This window comes from Myotis nattereri (genome assembly GCF_964212035.1).
Source record: "Myotis nattereri genome assembly, chromosome: 20".
Taxonomy (NCBI): Eukaryota; Metazoa; Chordata; class Mammalia; order Chiroptera; family Vespertilionidae; genus Myotis; species Myotis nattereri.
The window spans coordinates 2,069,146-2,089,883 of record NC_138096.1 but is presented as its reverse complement, the minus strand read 5'-3'; the positions used below and the strand labels follow the sequence as shown (position 1 = coordinate 2,089,883).

At 39.7% G+C, this 20,738-nt stretch overlaps 1 protein-coding gene across 2 annotated transcripts in view; it reads right to left on the bottom strand.

Annotated features, from left to right (window-relative positions):
• Nucleotides 1–20,738, bottom strand: part of KCNT2 (potassium sodium-activated channel subfamily T member 2) — a 125,498-nt gene that overhangs the window by 44,499 nt on the left and 60,261 nt on the right. For both annotated transcript variants that reach the window (XM_081114271.1, XM_081114272.1), the window contains exons 9-13: nucleotides 7,604–7,784; nucleotides 6,503–6,667; nucleotides 4,575–4,711; nucleotides 3,227–3,290; nucleotides 1,883–1,991 (exon numbers count right to left, since the gene is read on the bottom strand). In XM_081114271.1, coding sequence (XP_080970397.1) covers nucleotides 1,883–1,991; nucleotides 3,227–3,290; nucleotides 4,575–4,711; nucleotides 6,503–6,667; nucleotides 7,604–7,784 — 656 coding nt within the window. The remainder of the gene's footprint in view (nucleotides 1–1,882; nucleotides 1,992–3,226; nucleotides 3,291–4,574; nucleotides 4,712–6,502; nucleotides 6,668–7,603; nucleotides 7,785–20,738) is intronic.

Sequence of the window (20,738 nt, the reverse complement as noted above, 5' to 3'; positions counted from 1 at the left end):
GCAAAGAAGGAGGGAAAACTCAAGTCTGTTCTGATTTTTAGTTATAACATTTTTAAAATCACAACGAATTCAATATCCACTTAGTAAACACCTAACATGTTTCAGACATTATTTCTTTCATCCTTACTGCTAATCCCAACCAATGCAATAGGGGCCTCATATATATATATTATGGCCATTTAGCAGGAGGGGGGAGGGGCTCACAGAATACGGATTTGCCCAGCTAAATCTTAAGTGGTGGCGCTCAGAATCAAATCTTTATTTTTAGTGCTACCTCATTTACTGCCTTCCTAAACATCTTATCATAGCAAGTCATCTTCGGCATGATGAAAAATTTGCAAAAATATCCCCTTAGCCAAATCATAATAATGACACGGCATTAGTTGCAAAGGTCTTTTGGATAAAGCGTTGGCGTTCTCTTGAATGCTAATTGCATGTGTAACAGGAAATAGATGGATTACTTTAATCTTACAAAATCTTCTACAAAGGAGATGCTATTATTCTTTAATTTTCAATTTAGGAAACAGGCTTAAAGAAACCCTGGCACCAACTCGAACCATTTACATCCGAGTCTCCTGAATTAGCACTTTACAAAAACCTCCCAAAGGGACTAAAATGCAGCCAGAGTCCAGAGCCACTGGTTGAAGTTGCATGCTATACATTTTCAGAAAAAAAATGATGTCATTCGTCACAAAGCTCAAAGATAAAAGAGCAAATCCCATAGCAATAATTTCGTGGCTTTCTGATGAGCATTTAAAAGTGTGTATAATTTTTCACTGAAATAGTATATACGGTAAGCGTTTTACTAAGATATGTGAGCACCTGAAGGAGATGCATTTTGCTACCACAGCTAACATGATTTACATTTTAATGGCTTTGAAGCTTTAGACCATTCAGGTGGAATATAATATAAAACCAACAAGTTACACAGACTCACGGATACAGAGAACGGACTGACAGCTGTCAGAGGGGAGAGCTTGGGGGGCTGGGTGAAAAAGGTGAAGGGATTAAACAAAAAGAAACCCCATAGACAGACAACTGGCTGGTAATAACCACAAGGAATAGGGTGCGAGGGTAGAAGAGAGTAAAGGGGAGATAGATGGTGATGGAAGGAGACCTGACTTTGGGTGGTGAGCACACAGTATACAGATGATGTGTTATAGAACTGTACCCCTGAAACCTATACGATTTTTATTGCCAATGTCACCCCAATAAGTTCAGTAAATCTTTAAAAAGAAAATAAAAAAATAACGAATACTAATATAAGAATGAAAAAGAAAAAAATGTATATTATTGCCTTGATCAAAATTAGCTCCTAAAGAAGCATTGAAGGAAAAGATAAAATACCATTTTACTACTTAAGTTCCTAACAAAATATAATCTCATGAGAATAATTATTTTAAAAACAGTGACTCCATAAAAAAAAACTCTTGTGTCTCTCTCTAAAAAACTCATGTGTCTCTCTCTAGAAATGTTTTTGAAATCTTCCCCCAAATTCCATGGTAAATTTACATGTGTATTTAGTAACCTATAGCGAGGGTGACTGTAAGTATAAATGAACAGATATAACATGTGGAGCCTGTGTCTATATTAAGCACAAACTATCACTGCTCATCTATTCAGGCATAATAAGGATCCAGAAACTTCAGCTTCTAAAAATCACCAAATTATATAACAAAGTAAAGCCTCACCCCAACACATTATCTTGTCACCGTTACAAGTGAATAAATTATCCTGTGCAGCAGACGCTGACAAAAGGAAACCCTTGTGTCCTGTAGAGACAGGAGTATCACAGGTTGCCACTACCTCCAGACTCCTCCCCGTCACCATCACAGTGGGAGTCTGAGAGCACTCAGAGGGTCTCCTTCGAGACTCAACTTACCGGCGAATTTGATGTGGAATTTATTCTCGGGCTTCAGAATCTGGACATACAAAGGGCAATTGGGAGCAAAGTCCTTTACAGCCCACGCTCTCAAGATCGTCTGGTGGTCCTGAAAAGATGAAAATCGCAATGGCGTGAAATACGTCGGGGAACGTATAATGCAGTCCCCTGCCAGTGATGGCCCGCATGTACAGTGGCTGGAACAGAGCGGAAAAATTCCTATCGTCTAGAGCCGTGGTCGGCAAACCGCGGCTCGCGAGCCACATGCGGCTCTTTGGCCCCTTGAGTGTGGCTCTTCCTAAGCCTTAGGAGGACCCTAATTAAGTGAATAACAAGGTACCTACCTATATAGTTTAAGTTTAAAAAATTTGGCTCTCAAAAGAAATGTCAATCGTTGTACTGTTGATATTTGGCTCTGTTGACGAATGAGTTTGCCGACCACTAGTGGCATCGTAGCCTTCATAACCTTGTAGGCAAAGGCTGCAAAAATCTGCCAGGCTGTGGTTGAGATGGCAAACGACTTTAATCTGGGTGTGAATGGGGCCACTGGGGAGCTGTCTAGTGGAGTGTTGTTGAATGCTCAGGTCTAAGAAAGATACAGAGAATTATATCAGCCCTGGCTGGTGTGGCTCAGTGGATAGAGTGTCGGCCTTCGGACTGAAGGGTTCCAGGTTCGATTCCGGTCAAGGGCACAAGCCCAGGTTGTGGGCTCTATCCGCAGTGGGTAGGCATACAGGAGACAGCCGATCCATGATTCTCTCTCATCATTGATGTTTCTATCTCTCTCTCTCCCTTCCTCTCTGACATCAATACAAATATATATATATATTTTAAAAGAATTATATGAATCTCATGTATATTTGAAGCTAAATGAAATAAGATGTGTAAACTTTATCTGAAAGTGTCAATAAATAGATCAACATAGGATAGAATACTTAGTGCAATTAGCAAATGTCCAATAACTAGTTATCAAAAAGATGTCATGACTGGTAACAGATACTGTAATATACAGCTGACTTTGAAAGTTTTTGGGGGTGGGGTGGGAAGCAGCATATAGGATTGATCACTGGGAATTGGTCATGCAAAAATGGTCTAGTTTGTGAATATATGATGCATTTCATTATGATCAACAGAAAACCCAAACAAACAAATTCAAAAGACTTTTGTTGACACTGGTAATGATCCAACTAAACCTATATTGTAGTAAAGATAGTTTTGAGGTATTTGCTCCTTTTTTAGGGACACTGTGATGTCACTAGGATTTAGTGCCGGCAGATAAAAAATAATCCAATTTTTAGAAAGTCTTCTAAGAAAAAATGACTGGCAAAGATTTTAGAAACTTACAGAGGACGTCCTGTCCACCTCACAGCGGCTGCTCAGAATGAAGCAGGCCTCCGCATCGTCCATCCTGAAAGCAGACAGAAAAGCGAAATGACCATACACTGAATAGCCATTTATTTACCGTCTGAAAAGTAGAATGTCGATGTTTTCTCCAATGCACACAAACTAAATGAAAAAACTCTGAGCATCCCTCAGTGAAAGCTGAGTTTCAAGATCATGACTGTATTTGATGGTGAATAAAATAACTATGGAATTGGCTGTATAACTCACTAGTTTATAATGAGAGACGTAATAAGAAAAGTCACATTTGATTCTCTGTAATCCTATATAATAAAAAGCTAATATGCTAATTAGGCCAGACAGCAGAATAACCAGTGGGCAGGGGGCGGGGCGGTGGGGTGCGAGGCAGCCAGGGCCACGAAGGCCTACTCTTGCACGAATTTCGTGCATCAGGCCTCTAGTAATTATATATTTTTCCATAGGCAGCATGCCCTTGAATAACCTGATTTCGTTCCATGCCATTTTGTTAGAACGTTGCTAAGGTGTTGTAGGACCTTAACTCCTGTCCACATGAATTCACCTCTGGTAAGAACTGGTTTTGTTAGATCAGGGGTCCTCAAACTCCGGCCGCGGGCCACATGCAAATACAAATATTGCATTTGTTCCCGTTTTGTTTTTTTTACTTCAAAATAAGATATGTGCAGTGTGCATAGGAATTTGTTCATAGTTTTTTTTTAAACTATAGTCCAGCCCTCCAACGGTCTGAGGGACAGTGAACTGGCCCCCTGTTTAAAAAGTTTGAGGACCCCTGTGTTAAATACATCCTTACAACTCCAGGATCAGCAGGAGGATGTATTTAAAACTTTAAAAGCAACAGAAAACATCAACAGAGCCACCTCTGCTAGGAATCTCCTCTGGCTCCTTCACTGCCCTCCTCCGCCCAGTTCGAAATGCGAATGCTTTAAAGATTAAACGTTGACTTGAACTGACATGTCACCTAATATTTAGCCCAAGATTTTTCCTCACAGAATAAACACCGTGTCAGGGATTTGGAGATTAGTCTAAGGGTGAGTCTGGACACCAGCCCATCCCTGACACCCGAGACCATCAACCACGCCACACTCATTGTGCTGTGTGGACAGTCTGCTGACCATCTTTGCCCCGAGAAACAGGAGCAAACGCATTAATGTTGTATTTTTTAGCTTTGCATTTGACCAGCGGCGGGACTAAGGCAAAACTCTGTCTTCAAAGATACTGAAACTTATCTTGCAACACTGAACGTGGCTAGACACTGGAGCAGAGAAATATCAAGTCCCGCAGGTGGAAAGTGATAGGGAGGGAGGGCACCTACTTTGCTCTCAGCAGATCCTGGTCTTTCAGGGCGGAACCTTGAAGGTAGATGACTCTCTGCGACCACATGGGGATCTGCAGCACCCTCCGGACTTGCACGTCCATTTCCGTGGGGCACAGAATCACCACGTAATAATCCTGTTCAGAACAGCGAGGGCGATGGGGTAGAAGCAAACATGCCTGTGGTTATACCGCACAGGCACACGGAATATCTAAGAGCATCCCGGAAGATGATCAACTGGGAATGCGCTCTAGCTCATAAATGAAAGCTTGCATCTTAACGCCGGGGCATGTGCCAAATCACACAAGACTAAAATAAACAGCGCCGACGTATAAATCTCATAAATCAACGCGTTCCTCCTGATCTTTTTCAGTCTTACTAGCACCAGGAAGAAAAGATACTTATATGCAGCACACATTTCCAGCCTCTGAAGTTTTCCGTTTTAGGCTGATTCTAAAATAATACATAGCATGTCAGGCAAAAGTAATTAGTGTCCATTCAGACTTCAAATATTTACTTTCAGGATAAAAGCTGTGATGGTGATTTCTATCGTTTGGTACTGTTGTGAACTGATGACATTGACAAATTTCTGATAGTAGAATGGCTAAAGATTTGTAAAAATACTGATAATACTGACAAAGTAATTAACGTGTTTGAGATCAAAATATTTCAAAATAGTAGTCCTTTGGAGAAAATATAAAGGTACTATTCATGATGAAATGGCTTCAAACAACTGATGTATAGGGATTACAATTCTCTGGGAAACAGTCATCATTTTATCACTCTAAAATATATTGATCAATTTTTATTCCTAGTAAAATTTCTTAGAGTTTTAAGAATTCTCTATATTGATATTAGGATAATATCAATAAATTACCAGGGATCCGAATTTCCCCCCAAATAGATTTTCTTTATAGGTTATAATGAGCAAACCTGAAATTATTTAATATGAAAATAAAAAAAACAACAAATAGGGAGTTTCTCCCAAATATTCAAATTAATTTATATAAAAACAAAAGGTATTGTATAAATTAGGTATCACCTATAAATAAGATTTTTATATATAAAAATTGTATTTCAAAAGTACAATTATTTATGAAAAAATCTTTATTGCAGGAAGAGGTAATTAGATATACTCAGTACTGTTTGGATCTCAGAATGGTCCAACCTTTTGACACAAATTTACTGAAGGGAAAATACTGATAATACTGACAGAGTAATTAACGTGTTTGAGATCAAAGACATTCAGGTAATTCTTTGCTGTTTAGATGGAACTAAATCTTTAAGCAGCAGAGATTACCACCTTTGACATTGGCCCAGTCCTGTGCCAAGAGTAAGAAGTATCTGAGCGTTTTGTCTGCAGAGACAAATGAAGAGGTTTTTCTGATTTCATGTTCTTAATTCAACGAGTTATTGTCTGATTTTTGGTCACGTATTGCTACTATGAGCAGGACCTAGTTACACTCCAGGAAACAAAAGAAAAATCAGAACTTTTAGTTTTCCATGTTTCCATCAGCAACACTTGATGAAACTGACAGGTTCAAGTGAGCAGATGGCATTGAAATGATTTGTTCATTGTTTTATTAGACTTTGTGTTCAGTTTCACTGTTCCATAAAAATATCACTTATGCATTATCCAAGGAAGAAAAATATCAATCAGGCTAGTTCAAAGAAAATCCTTCCTTGTAGCACTAACATAATCCCATCTGTCTGTTAGTGTAGATGCAGAAGCAAACTAAAATATCGTGTATTCCTTCCACATCTTTTCCTGTGTTCCTGGTTATATTTGTAGTCCTTCCTTTACACTTTCTAAATCTGAGTGCCTAACACAAGTCCCCCGGAAGGCAGGATGCACCAGCCGTCGATTGACGTTGACAATCTGTTAGTGGGTAGGATCCGGCAGCACGCACAATAGAACTGAAACGTACCTGCAGTCTCGGGTGGGCGTAGAACTCGTTTAAAAAGTCCATAAGTAAGTCGATCTTCAGTGAACTGACACACAGGACAACATGCTTTTCCGTTTGAGCTCTGTGGCGACTGTAGTTCCCACCCGACTTCTGCCTCTCCATCCACAAGTAGGCCAGCTGCTCAAACTGGATCGCGTTGTCCACATACGAAGGAAAAACACGGGGCGTGAAAGGGAAACTCGTGCAGCCCGCCCATTGTCGGTTAGGTGTCCTCCGTTTCTTCGACGGAACCCATCCAGATCCCAATTACGTGTTCCCTTCAACAACACACTTCTCACAGGATTGCTGCTGAGGAGGCTAATCGCGACAGGGCGTTAGGAGGTGAGTGCCTCTGGTTTATGTCCAATAGAGCATGACTCAGCTCATGTCTGCCATGGGCTGAGTCTAAGGGAAAAGTCTCATTGGCATTTCCTCCACATTCTCTGTCAAGTTCACCCCGAATATCATGCAATGGGATACCCTAACCACACAACACAGGAGACCACAGTTGGATAGTAGCTGGCATGTAGGGGAAGTAGAGAGTGCAAATCCAGGGAGTCCCCCCGAAATGTATATACACTTTAATAGCTGATAGCTGAATTGATGTGTTTTTTTTTTCTTTTCAGATCTAACCCATTGGAATGAATAACTATTCAAAGTGTGTATACATTTGGGGGGGGCACTCTGCATATGTAATCAATTTTTATTCCTTATGATGTTTGGCTTTTAGATGACTTTGAGAAACAAGAGAAACCAACCCTTCACAAGTTTGCTTTTTTGCTCTCTCTTTCTATGATTAAAAACTGTGTCATCATTAACTGTCATTAATGCAGATAAATGCCCTGTACATAAAAGGGACATCTTGAAGAACTGAAATGAGATGTGAGCTCTGAGTTGTGCATGAAGGGGGGGAAACCCTCCATTTCTAACTTACTGTCAGAAGGCTGTTCTGAGCCTGATTTAGAAACACCAAGTTCAATTTGCTACAGATAATAAGAGCACGCATCAATGTATTAGATTTATAAAGACTTGGTTTTATAAGACTTCACACACTTCTACAAAATCCTTCATGGTGGCATTTACCTGTATGGGGAGGACCACAAGGGCCACGCAGATCATCGCCACGACAAAGAGCTTGGAGGACCAGGTTTCGGGAGTGACATCCCCAAAGCCCACGGTCGAGAAGGTCACGATGCAGAAGTAAAGGGAGTCGAAGAGGTTGAGCTTCTTCCCGATCCGCTCCAGATGCTGGATCCCACAGATGCTGGAGACACAGACGCACATGAAGACGAAAACATCCGCATCCGGCACATTGCTTCTCACCATCGTTCATTGGAAAGCCAAAGCCCATTTCACGGAGCCCCTTCATGGCGGGGATCTGATATTGTATATTTTTCCTTACGAAAACACCATTTTTAAGGTTTTTTCCCTACCTTAACCAGATATGCTGTTATTTTGAAGTAAAAAGTGTATCTTCAGGCCCAGCCAGTGTGGCTCAGTGGTTGGGCATCAGTCTATGAACCAGGAGGTCATGGTTAGATTCCTGGTCAAGGCACATGCCCGGGTTGCAGGCTCGATCCCCAGTGTGGGCGTGCAGGAGGCAGCCGGTCATTGATTCTCTCTCATTACTGATGTTTCTATCTCTCTCTCCCTCTCCCTTCCTCTCTGAAATCAATACAAATATATTTTTAAAAAACACCCCCATAAAAGGTCTTTGTAGGACAACTCAGCAATACAGATCAGTAGCCTTAAAAAAAAAAAGTATATCTTCAGGATAGGTAGATTCATAGTTTATTGCTATACCATCACCTTATTCTTGAGGCTAAGACAGTTGTAGCAATGAAATACCCTTGATTTGCATCATGCAAATCAAGTGAATAATGCAAACATTATTCACTTGTGTATGAGCTATTTTTCCTAGAACTGAGGATGCTACCACATGACATATAAAGTCTGAAGCTATTCCATGATGATTATCCATTTTTAATATAGATCGCTATCTTTTCCATCCCCAGATGTCCTTGGAGTCATTATTAAATGAAAACTGCCTCTTCTTCCTGACCATAATTGATGAATTGCAGCTAATTACTATTTTGTATTTGTACCCAGAAGTGATTTTAATGATGTGCACAGATTTTCTGATAAATGAAATCCCAGAAAGGCTCACATACAGGAGCACATTCATAATCAAAATATCCTATTTTGTCTTGACTTAAACAGAAACACTTTTTTTTTTCAGTCAAACACCAAGTTCAACTATTTAAATTATATCCTGAATTGAAAGTGGCAGAAGAACTTAGTCATGTAGAATTTAAATAATCATAATTGGTGGATATTAGTAAACACTCTCTTACCTTTAAATCTTAAATCTTAATGGGATTTAATATTGCTTTTTGACTAGGCAGTAACATATTTTTTAAAGCTTACTTAAAATACTTGGTTTTAGTGTATATCTAATTATAACAATATTTTTGTTGATTATCCTATATCCCATGCCCAAACATTTGAAATTAATATAATCTGCAATTTAAGATAGAAAAAAATAAACCAGTATCACACCATACTCTATGTAACACTTTGTTTAGTTAATAGGCATAAAAGTTACTCAGATTCATTGGTAGTGGTTGACTTTAAAATGAAACGTGGCAAGTAAATATAATTTTCCTATAGTTCCTCTATTGTAAATATACCTGCAAATTTCAAATAAGAAAAAATGTTTGATTTAAAACCAATAGGTGTTAAAAAAATTTACTTAAATATGTCACAATGAGTAACGTAATATCATAAAAGTCCTATTTATTCATACACATACATTTCCTGATGGTTTATTAGGGCCCAGCATCGTACTGTATGTGCACTCCAGTCCATACATGAAGTGAATGATTTTGACCTCCCTTTTATAATACTACTACTACTAATGTCATAAATGAATAACCAAGCATTTAACTTATAACCTGGTGGATGCTAACTTGGGTCAATTACTTAAGCTTTTTAAACTTCCTGCTTCTCAACTGAAAATTAAAGGTAATATTAACTTCTCCATTTGGTTATCACGCACTAATGCAGCAGAATGCTGGCACATAATAACACTCCTTGAATTCGGTGGCAATTTTGTTCTTTATATTCCAGCCCCTGCAAAGATAGATAGATAGATAGATAGATAGATAGATAGACAGACAGACAGATAAGCACACAAAGCAATGAGGCAAATCTAAGGATCGAATATCAACACAAAAATATTACATTAAAAAAATATTACAAAGCCTTGTTTTCAACTTGACCGCAGACCCGGGGACTTGGGAGAAAGAGCAGCAAAGAGGACACTGCAGGTGGATTCCTCTTGGCTGTGGGTTTACTAACGGCTTTTAACGGCAGAAAACCAGCCACGGGTTAATGCGTCGCCGTCATCCAGTCTAGACTTTGCCCAAACCTGCGTCTCCGCGGGGGTGGGGGTGGGAGTACAGGCCGGCACTGGGGGCTCAGGCACGTGCAGTGTCAGCTCAGAGCTCCAGCTGTTTACACAGACCCCATGCCGACCAGAGTGACCTTTCAGGGCTCACGCCCGTCACTTACGGGAACTGACAGCTAATTCTCGGTAAAGTTCTATTTCCAGGCCCAAATGTCAATAGCAGATCAATGACTTGTTTTTTTCAGAGAGCTGCTTATCGCTGAGATTGCTAGAATGAAACAATGTCCATGCTAATTACATAAAAGACTGCATATATATGTATCACACATGCATATATTTATGGTTTATGTAGCTCACGAACCTACCCAACTACTAAGTAGAGCACTCCAGAGTAATAGTTGAATTTAAATGTTAAAACACTAACATCAGGGGAGGGATCCCAATAAAATTTCCTCTTTGTGTATTATTTTTTCGCATACACTCATACTTCAGTTTAAATAGGTATTTAATTTTTTGTTCCATCACAATTAAATACATCTACTTTTTTGGATATTCTGTGCATTTTGGGGAATTCCTGCCATGCACAGACTTACGTGTTTTGCTTTGTTTTTTGGTGCATAATTGTGGTTGATACAATATTGAACTTGCAGTGCACTTCCAAAACTAATTCACAAAGCCATTTCTGCCTTAACGTAACAATACCCATGTGACAATGTTTGTCTTAAAGATTACGGTCACAGAATTAAAAAAAACAACCATTAGGGACTGGACAGCCGGGTACTCTGGCAACTCCACCTACAGCAGCGGGGACATGCATTTCGACTATGCAGCCCAGAGGAGCACATGCCAGGGAGCCCAGGACGCTCTTCAGGGCGCACTCTGACCTTGACCATCACCAACGGATACTTAGGAACAGAGAGCAAGGTCCCTGGGAACGTTAAACCGTCTCACACAATCAGAACGGGTAAGAGGTTGACTGTGCCAATAGAGCCATAAGGAACAGATACAGCTCATGGGAGGTACTGTATAAGGTTCTGTTTTGTTTTCATCCAATATTTGTTGATCTTCCAATACGAGCTATAGATGTCGGGGATAAAGGCAACAAAGAATGATGACATGAGGTCACGAATATTAGGACACTTTTGCTGGTGGAAAGGAATGAGAATTATTTCATTTGGGGGGTATATCATTCCTAAGGGATGCAGGTGCAATCCATTGCAATAATGTATTTTATTAATATACATATACCCATAATAAGCCAGTCTTACACTCTGTGGATAAACCCTACTTGGTGGTAATTTTGTTACACTCCCAATATTTTCAATTCCAAAGAAAAATAGTAAGATGCACTTATTACAAAGACAAATAAATATATAAATGAGAAAGTAATATCGACCCACTCCTATCTACCTTTGCGGTAATTACTATTTAGTAAGTACTCTTTTGCTTGCTTGCTGTTTGTTTGTTTTGTGTGTTTTTTTTAGTGAAAATGCACTTTAGATTTTAGTTGGCAATTTATTACTGTAGGATTTCTATATCCATCTTTTTAAAGGCATCCCGGTCTGTAGTTCTCTGTCTCAATACATGTTCGGTGAAAAGCCAATTTGGCCAAAGATGCTAACCAGACACAAAGTTCTGCAGTCGAATCCATTTGGCAACTCTGGGTTAAGCATATTTTCTTTAGCAAAGACTTCTCTGATGTTTTTAATGAGTTAATATTCATCACAACTCGGAGAGTGGAATTTTTATAGGTTTAACCGAACATATCTGCCAAAGTTCTCAGAAGATTAGGGTTTTACAGACGGTGATGAAGACATTAGCTCATACTGGGCGCTCTGCCTGAGTGTGTTAGAATCACAGTTTAGATTAATCATTAAACGAGGTGGATAACATTGGACCTTGTCCGCGCCGTAACTTATACTGTCCTAGATTAACTGTCCCCTGAAGAAATGTAATAGTGAAACTGTCTGGCCCTGAAGTCTTCATTTTTTTAATGGAGATGAAAAGACATAATTTTAAAATGCCGCATTTTGAAAGGGTTCCGTTTCTACCTTTAATCTCAATTTAACACTGCTTAAGAGCCCATAAGTCAGCATTCTGGAATGATCGACTATTCCAGCCATAGATCCATAAGATTCATGATGCCTGACTCATCATGCTTTGGCCTTATACTGAGTTTCTATGAATCTGAATTTTGAGCACATGTAGCAAAATACAGTTTCTAAATACAGGCCCACAGCAGCCATCCTGAGCGCTGGCTGAGCCTGGAAGCAGCTCACAGAGCCCCGGAGAGAACAGGGCACAGCTCCTCCTAAGCACTGCAAGTATTAAAATGTGCATCCCCGCACTGAGCGGGCCATCTGGGAAGAAAGGCTCCAGTGGTATCTCGTTTAAAAAATAAATTTTCATTCTTTTTTTGTTAACTGGGACACGGTTAAAGCTCACTGAAGATAATTTTAGTTAAAAAAACAACAACTGTGCTAACACAGGCAAACGTCATAACCACATTAATTTTAAAAAGGATTACGGCCCCCTTTGCACTAAATACATCGAACCATGATCTAGATCATAACAAGCATTTCATTTCTAATTGTCCTTTGAAATAAAGCACCAATTTAAAGTGAAATTTATTTTTTTCAGTCTCGTTTTAACAAAACATTCTTCCATTTACATGAGCTAACATCTTAATTTGTAGAATTTTAAATCCCCTTTTTCCACTCACCTAATGAAAAAAAGAAAAGATCACCAGGGAATGAGATAGACATTAAATATGACTACGCCAGCATTAGTAGAGTGATATGTGGTCTTTCTCATATCAAATACTTCAATTAAAGGGACTCCACATTGTCCCTTGCCAGTCCTATAGAGTACATTTCTTTTAGCAAAATGACGTTACATTAGTTTATTACATTTCATCTCCTTTCACCACTAATTAATGTGAATAAAATAAAAACATCTGCTGAACAGTCTTAGTAAATGCATCAGACTCATCAGCCTACAGGCACTGCTATCATAATGCATGTAGATGGAAGAGAATGTTCATTGTTGCTATTGTTCATGGTGGGAAGAATGAAACTTGCAATTGTGTCGTGTTTTGTTCTGTGTGTGTTCCTCAGGTTATATGCTGTACCCATCATTATTTACCAAGAAATGTGTACTGTGTCTCAATGTAAAATGTATTTTCCACTGTGAATTGAGGATTGGAGGGGGGAAGACAAATAAAGAACAAGGCAGTGAGATAAAAGAAATGATTAAAATATATTAAATCAGGTAAATATGAGGAGACAAAATTATTATGACCAAAGGTAGCAACTTGGTAAAGTTAAGAATCAAGTAAAATCCCAACCATGTTCTTCTTCAAACTCTCACTTGAGGAAATCCTATAAAGACAAGGAGGAACTTAATCACCTAATATTCCTATTCATTTAAAAATTTTTTTTTTTATTTAGTACTTTTTGCTTCTTGGAAAACTGTTAGGATTTTTCTCTCCTGAAGCTTCAATAAAGGACTTGTCATTTTATCTCTGCTCTGTTGTAGCTCATGGGCATTTTAAAAAGTTTTGCATTTATTTGTTCATCTATGTCAGGCATAGTACTAGGTACTGAGGAGCCATAGTATTAAAAAAAAAAAAAACAAAAAAAAAACTGGCAAGGCTGCTTCCTTGATGGGATTTAGAATCCAGAGTTAGAGGTAGAAAATGATGACTAATCTACACTAATAAAAGAGAAAGATGCAAATTGACCATAACTCCACAACGCCCACCAGCCAATCAGGCGTGAGTATGCAAATTAAACCAACAAAGATGGCAGGTTAATTTGCATGCACAGGCACTCAGCGGCTGGGGGCAGGGTGGTATGCTTGGTCATTGCCATGGCAATGACGCAGGCATTGCACACCACCCCAGCCATTTAGTGCCTCTGGGCAGCATAGGAAGGTGGAAAGGTGGCTCCGGGCTGGAGCGAAGGCAGTGCTGACAGCCAGGGGAAGGAAGGCCCATTCTTGCATGGATCTTCGTACATCGGGCCTCTAGTGTAAATATATATGTGTGTGTGTGTGTGTGTGTGTGTGTGTGCGTGCGTACAAAGGAGAGGCCCCTAGTGTTATGATTTCCTATGATAATGGATTCAGGTGGGTCATGCTTCAATGAAAAAGTGTTGTTCACATTAACATAAAAAGAATAAGTCAGAGAAAGAAGATGGAGCACTGTAGGGAGCAAGGGAGGTGAGTGTGATAGAGGAAGTCAGGGGAAAACTAGAGGATTCCTGGGCAGAGGAAAAATCTACAGTTTGAGATGAGCGTGAAAAGATGGGGAGAATCCTGGTCGTGCAGGAAATTTAGAGCAGATTGAAGGGTTTGATATACATCCCAAGACATATGGAAATCTTGAACGTTAAGGAAGTGGTAACACATGGTATTTATATTTCATAAAGGTCACTTGGGTTGCCATGACATGAATGGCTTGGCATGGAGCCGGCGAGAACATGGTAGACCAGTTAGACGGCGGTTGCTGTAAAGAAGTTGTGATAGTTTAGCGAGGTGGTGACAGAGGGATAGGCGTGGGCAGATTTGCAAGACGGTTAGCAGATGAAATGCATGGAATGTGTTGACTGTGTTTTGGGTGACAGAACAGGTATTAAGAATGAGACTATGTGGAGTTTGCCCAAAAGAAAGGACAGTGGTTGATATTCCACAGACCTGGACAGTTTAAGGGAGAAATAGCAGGAATTGTCTTTTACACCTATTTAGTATAAGGAATCTAACAGGAAATGTCACAGAAGCAGCAGGAGGATATAAAGGATGTAATTAAAGTCATCGAAAGTGGCCTACGACAGTTGGTGTCGTCACAATGGTCAGGTGCTTTTTGGCCCATCTGTGACCTATAACGTAAAGAGGAAATTAAGGCTCTCAGCCTGACCCACCCCCAGTGACAGCAACTCTTAGACCAAATTCTGCCACATAAAACGCGTATGAATCCCTGTCCTGTAAGGTTGAAACGGCCCCTGTTCTCTGTCTTTCTGCGCATTAACAGCAAACACATTGCACAGAAGGTCAGTTTCTACAAGAAAAATGTGAAAAATGTACCAAGGGCAGGTTCAGTGAGCGACCTTGTGGAGTCAGCTGACAGACTCCTCGGCTCTCTAAGCCCAAGGCACCGCATTCCTGACGGGTAGGCTGCTGTGCTCGCCATGGTCTCATAATCTAATTACTCAAGAGCAGAAATAGCCAAACAACTCCTTCTTGCCAACTGCATGTCTTGAAAAAAATTTCTAATTTCCCTTATGTTAACTTGTGAGGATTCTGACCCAGACATTGATGCGTGGAACTGGCGACAGCCTGGTAATGGGTTTCGGATTAGAGTCCTTCAAGGTTGATGAGCCATCCCTAGGTTTCAACATATATGGACACATATATGTCCCACCATCCTGGAAGATGTATGGGGCTACACAAAATAGTTAAAATACATGGTATGTTCCTGGGAGAAAAAAACAAACGCGAACTCAATGGGCGAGGACTGATCATTAAGAAGCTATGTCATGTGATGATATGTTATAGGAGAGGACAAGCTTGCATGAGCATAAAATGAGTGTATATGGGTATGTGTCTGCCTTCACCCGTGGAGTGTGTGTGTGCACACCTATAGACCCCCACGCATGCTAATAACCTTCACGTACATGTAAATGGTTCTTCATGTCAATTTTTTGGACTTTGATATTGGGAGTACCTGACGCTGACTTTCTGAGTCCTGCGGTGATTTCAGAGACCCCTGCCGAGTTTATCCAGGCTTTAGTCCCCGTCATAGGACAGCCCAACAAGGCCAGTACATCTCAGGGCCACACTCCCTTTTGCTACTGTTTTAATGGCTTAACTTTCCAAAATAAATAAATAAATTAATTAATTAATAAATAAATAAATAATAAATAAATAAATAACAAAAAGCACAGGCCAGTTTTCCTCTTTATTTGCACATTGTCTTCTTAATCATTAGGTTACTTTTAAAAAAAAGGTACTTAATAGAAAAACTACAATCTCAAGTTGTCAGCAGAGTACCTTCTACTTGCTGCAAAGTAGATACAGTAGAATTTCGCATCAAAAGCTCAACTCTGAGAACATGAGTCTAGTGCAGCCTTTAGAGTAAGACACATAAGGGAGATGTGGCGAGGGAAGTAACAGGGACAAATCATAAATCAGTAGTGTGTGTGTGTGTGTGTGTGTGTGTATTTTAAGTTAGAACATACCCTGAGTACCTGTGTCTGCCCCCAAGCACTGCCTGTATTTACACTAGACCGCCAGGCTGACAAGTCACCTTAAGAAGTCTGCATACATCACCCAAGTGACGTCACAGCTCTGAGCAAAGGGAATAATAAATGCACGCAGCTCTGAAATTCAGACCTAAAGCATTTTCTCAGCTCGGAGGCCTTGCCTCTCTGCGAGTTACTTTTGCTTGGATTTGTTTGAACTTGTCTGATTCAAAGTGCAAAGCCAATGAGACATTAGCATTACACACCATTAATTCCCATTATGTACTTATAGATACGTTTATATTTAGAGTTGGTAAAAGCAAACTGCATCCTGTACCTATACCAGTTCTCTTCAGAAAAGGTTTAATTTTGCAGTGGATTTTCTCTTTACTATCAAGACATTAGTAGATGAACACTCAATGCATTTGTCCTTGCGCATGTAAAACATGAAGTGATGCCCAATAAATATTGTCTGATTTCAGCTGTCTTATACTCATTTAACATGTTCCCACAAGAATACCTCGCTACTTACTGCCGTATACTAGTCGCACATAATTCAGTTTCTAGTCAGCAGTTTCTGGGAAATCAAGTAAGACACAAAACGAACCTTTGTTTTATCATTTCTGAAATGGTCCAAATGTAATTAGCCACTAAAATCAAAAGAGAACATTGAGCTTAAAGTGCTGCCTCACATTGTAAGCCATGAGAATTCCTTTCATAGCAACAGTAATTCTTTTTTTTTACATAACCATTCACTTGAATCCAACATTTTAAAATGTGATATTAAAATGTCATGTTTATCAACAGAAAATACTTTGTCATATGGTAGCATTTTTACTTAAAATTAATGGAAAATTTTTCTCTAAGTGATGGCTAAGTCAACTTCACATCTATTTCAGAGTATAAGATGCACATGTAAGTCAATAACATACAAATATAATTATATGTGAGTAAGAACACTCTTGAGAAGTATCTGATGGGTTCATGTGAGCGTTAAACTAACCCTTCTACTGATGGTGGATTTAATTGCTTGTAAAATGATGTTAAACAGATCAGCATGTGTGTAGAATGGTCTCCTGGATCAGTGGTTCTCAACCTTGGCTGCACATTAGAATCACCTGGGAATCTGTTTAAAATCCTGATTTCTGGGCTTCATCCTCCGGAAATTCTGTTTCTCTGTTATGGGGTGAGGCCACAACATTAGTAACAGAGAAACAGAAATTCCAGAGGATGAGGCCCAGAAATCAGGATCTTAAAAAGATTCCCAAGTGATTCTAATGTGCAGCCAAGGTTGAGAACCACTGTCTTGGATAAATAATTATTCTTCTTTTTCACTGGAAATTACAACTGTTTTCCTGATCAATGACGATTTGTTCAAAGAGCATTTTCAGGAGGTCAGTGACACGTTCTAAAACAGGAATTCACTGGAAAACATAATGTGTGTGTTGACATTTACGTAATGCACACTTTGCCTCTGTGGCCTCAATTTTTATAAATTGTGGAAGAAACTTATGGTTCAGATTATTTATATGCACAGGGATTACACTAGGAATTACTACTGCAACTAAGATACTACTATTTGGGAATTCTTTTATTCTGTATTATTATTTTTTTTTTTTGCATGAGGAAAAAAAGATTAAGGGAAGAGAGTGTTTTTATGATTCAACATATACAATGAATGGGCTATTTCCTTTACTTTTTGCTCATCATGAGATCCATTCAGCTCCAGATTTTCAATGACTAGACATTATGCTAAGAGCACCTATCTTCACTCTTAGCAATTATGAATGTCATCAAACGGCATCGTTTTGTGGACACAGCTGTTCAGGTTCTGGGCACACGGTTGAAAAATGATCTAGTCCAGTCTTTCCTCTCAGAGAGGCAGACTCTTGGGGAAGAGTCAAAATCGAGGCAGATAGGGTAGCGGGTCCCTGAGGGCACGCAGAGCCTGGGAACCTTTTCTCTAGCTCTTACCAAATGTCTGGAAAGCAAGTGACGTGGGGAAATTAGGTGGCATTGTAAGTGACCCTTTTGTTCCAGTCCATGTTCTAACTTATCTCCTGGGCCAGTGATGGTGAACCTATGACAGACATGTCAGAGGTGACACGCGAACTCATTTTTTTGGTTGATGTTTCTTTGTGAAATGGCATTTAAATATATAAAATAAATATCAAAAATATAAGTCTTTGTTTACTATGGTTGCAAATATCAAAAAATTTCTATATGTGACACGGCACCAGAGTGAAGTTAGGGTTTTTCAAAATGCTGACAGGCCGAGCTCAGAAGGTTCACCATCCCTGGCCTAGGCTAAGGCCGAAGCCCACAGAAAGCCATCATTTTCCCACACTCCCCCTCACAGCACTGCTTCTGAGCATCCACTGAGGTGTCCCCTTGCGCAGAGCGGAAGACAGGCCATGAACAGACAAAGCTGACCTCATTCCTGCCTTCCTGTTCCCTTAAAAAAATAACTTAACTCCTCCCACCCTGACCTTGTCTATCTCCTCTTCAAACTAGAGATGGTCTTACCTACCTCACAGCGTCATGGTTGATCATGAGCGCCGATTAATACGCAAAGCCAAAAGACAGGAAGCCAATCCTGGTTCTTCCTTGGGACCATTTTTCTTAAGAAATATCATCTATGACTGTCTCTGCATCACTCTGCCCACTAATGAGATTCCTGGATTCCGTGGGGGGTGGGGCAAGGAGGAAGTTAATTCCCTGGAGCACCTTGTGTGCTTTCTTCTTTGTGAGGATGAGAGCTAAGTAAATTACTTGTCTCCGTCTGCCTCAGCTGCTCCATCTTAGATCTTAGTATCAGATTTACATTTCATCCCTACTCTGTTGTGTTTCTTCTGTTTCTGTTGTAATGACCCATTTCCTTTTCTTCCTTTTTTTCAGGTTCTTTATTTATTATTCTTTTTCCCATCACCATGCATGCCCTCTTCCACCGCCACCCACACCCCTTTTCCCCTGCAGTCACCCCACTGTTGTGCATGTTCCTCTTTAATGGCCCAGTTTCATGTCCGTTTCTAAAACTATCTCCAACCTTTTGTTGAAGTTCACATATTTTTCTCCCTTCTTTGACAAATGAATAAATTAAAACTTAGAGATGTAATCAAGTAAAGTCACACAGCAAGAAAGCGACACAAACAAGATACCTTCCCATTCAGTGCATTTCTATTTTTACCAAAAGTCTCTCAAATCTCTGCGTGTATACATATGCATCTGTAAGAAATAAAATTTCTAAGGAAAGAGCACTTTGTATGCTAAGCTGGAAATCTGCCCCCTAAATTACAGCAATAAGAAGCCTACTTCATATCTGAAAAGCACTTTAGAATTTACCAAATGCTTTCATGTAAATTATCTCGATCTTTGTGATTGTTCAGCGCTGGGTCCTGTTGGAATTTATAATTATAAAATAGAAAAGGTTTAGAAAAAGGCCAACACACAAAGCAAAAAAATCCCAGGGAGAAAAGTTAACGCATTTGGGGGGACATTTGGTTAAAGAAAGAATACTGAGTGGTTCAATTGGGAACATAAAAGATAATTATAGAGCAGGGCACTGAAGGTGGCCTTTCACCCTCACCGTAGGCCCATCAGAGGGAACAGCGCATGTGAAATTCAAATGAGATATTTAGAACATCCTACAATCAGTGTGCGAGCCAACCAGGAACCTAAAAATAAATCTGTTAAACTTATATATGAAGTTATAGCCGAGGTCCATAATAAATATAATTCAGTGGACTCACAGCAACTATAGTAGGAGTATTACGTGGCCAAATGAACCTGGGTGATTAGATAATCAAAGAGATTCTGTATACCATTTACATAGCAAAATGTTGCTGAGAATTAATATAACCCTGAGGTGAGGCGATTAGCATCCACTTAAGCAAAGAATGGAAAGTAGACAGTGTTAAAATGAGTCTCTCAGTACTCCCAGTCAAAATGCTTTAAAATACAAAGATTTTGGGCAAGAAAGAGGGTCAATTATAGCACGACGAAATAATTTTTAGGGAATTTACTAAGAGGAAACTGGGAGAACAGCAATGACACATAATTTTGAATATAAGGATTCTAGCCATCAGTTGACAAGCAGAAGTGTCATTAGGTCACAGAAGATGAATTCATGCACAGGAAAAAACAGGATGGAAAAAATGGGGGATTTTTAAAGAGAAAAATAGAGTTGGTGGTATTTTTAAAAGACGTATGAATTCTACCCAGATTGGGTTGCTTCATGGTAAGAAAATGCCTCTATTATAATAAAAATGTGCTGTGAAAGCCCTGACGTTGACTATGCTTTAAAATAGGCGGCCATCTGGGTGGGATGACATAGAAGGGGCTATGTTTGGAGAAGTGGGAAATGGTGTACATGCGCGGGTTCATTTTAGCAATGGGATTCTTTGTTAGCATCTTCTGCCGCCAGTCCATTTGCATTACGTTCTCATTGCACGGACCCTTGTTTTTACTTTCCAAACTTAGCTGCCACCTTTTCTGAACACGTAAGTGAAAGACTTTCTCATCTCCGCATCCATTGTGCCATCTATCCTATACCATGCGGCTTACTCCCCTC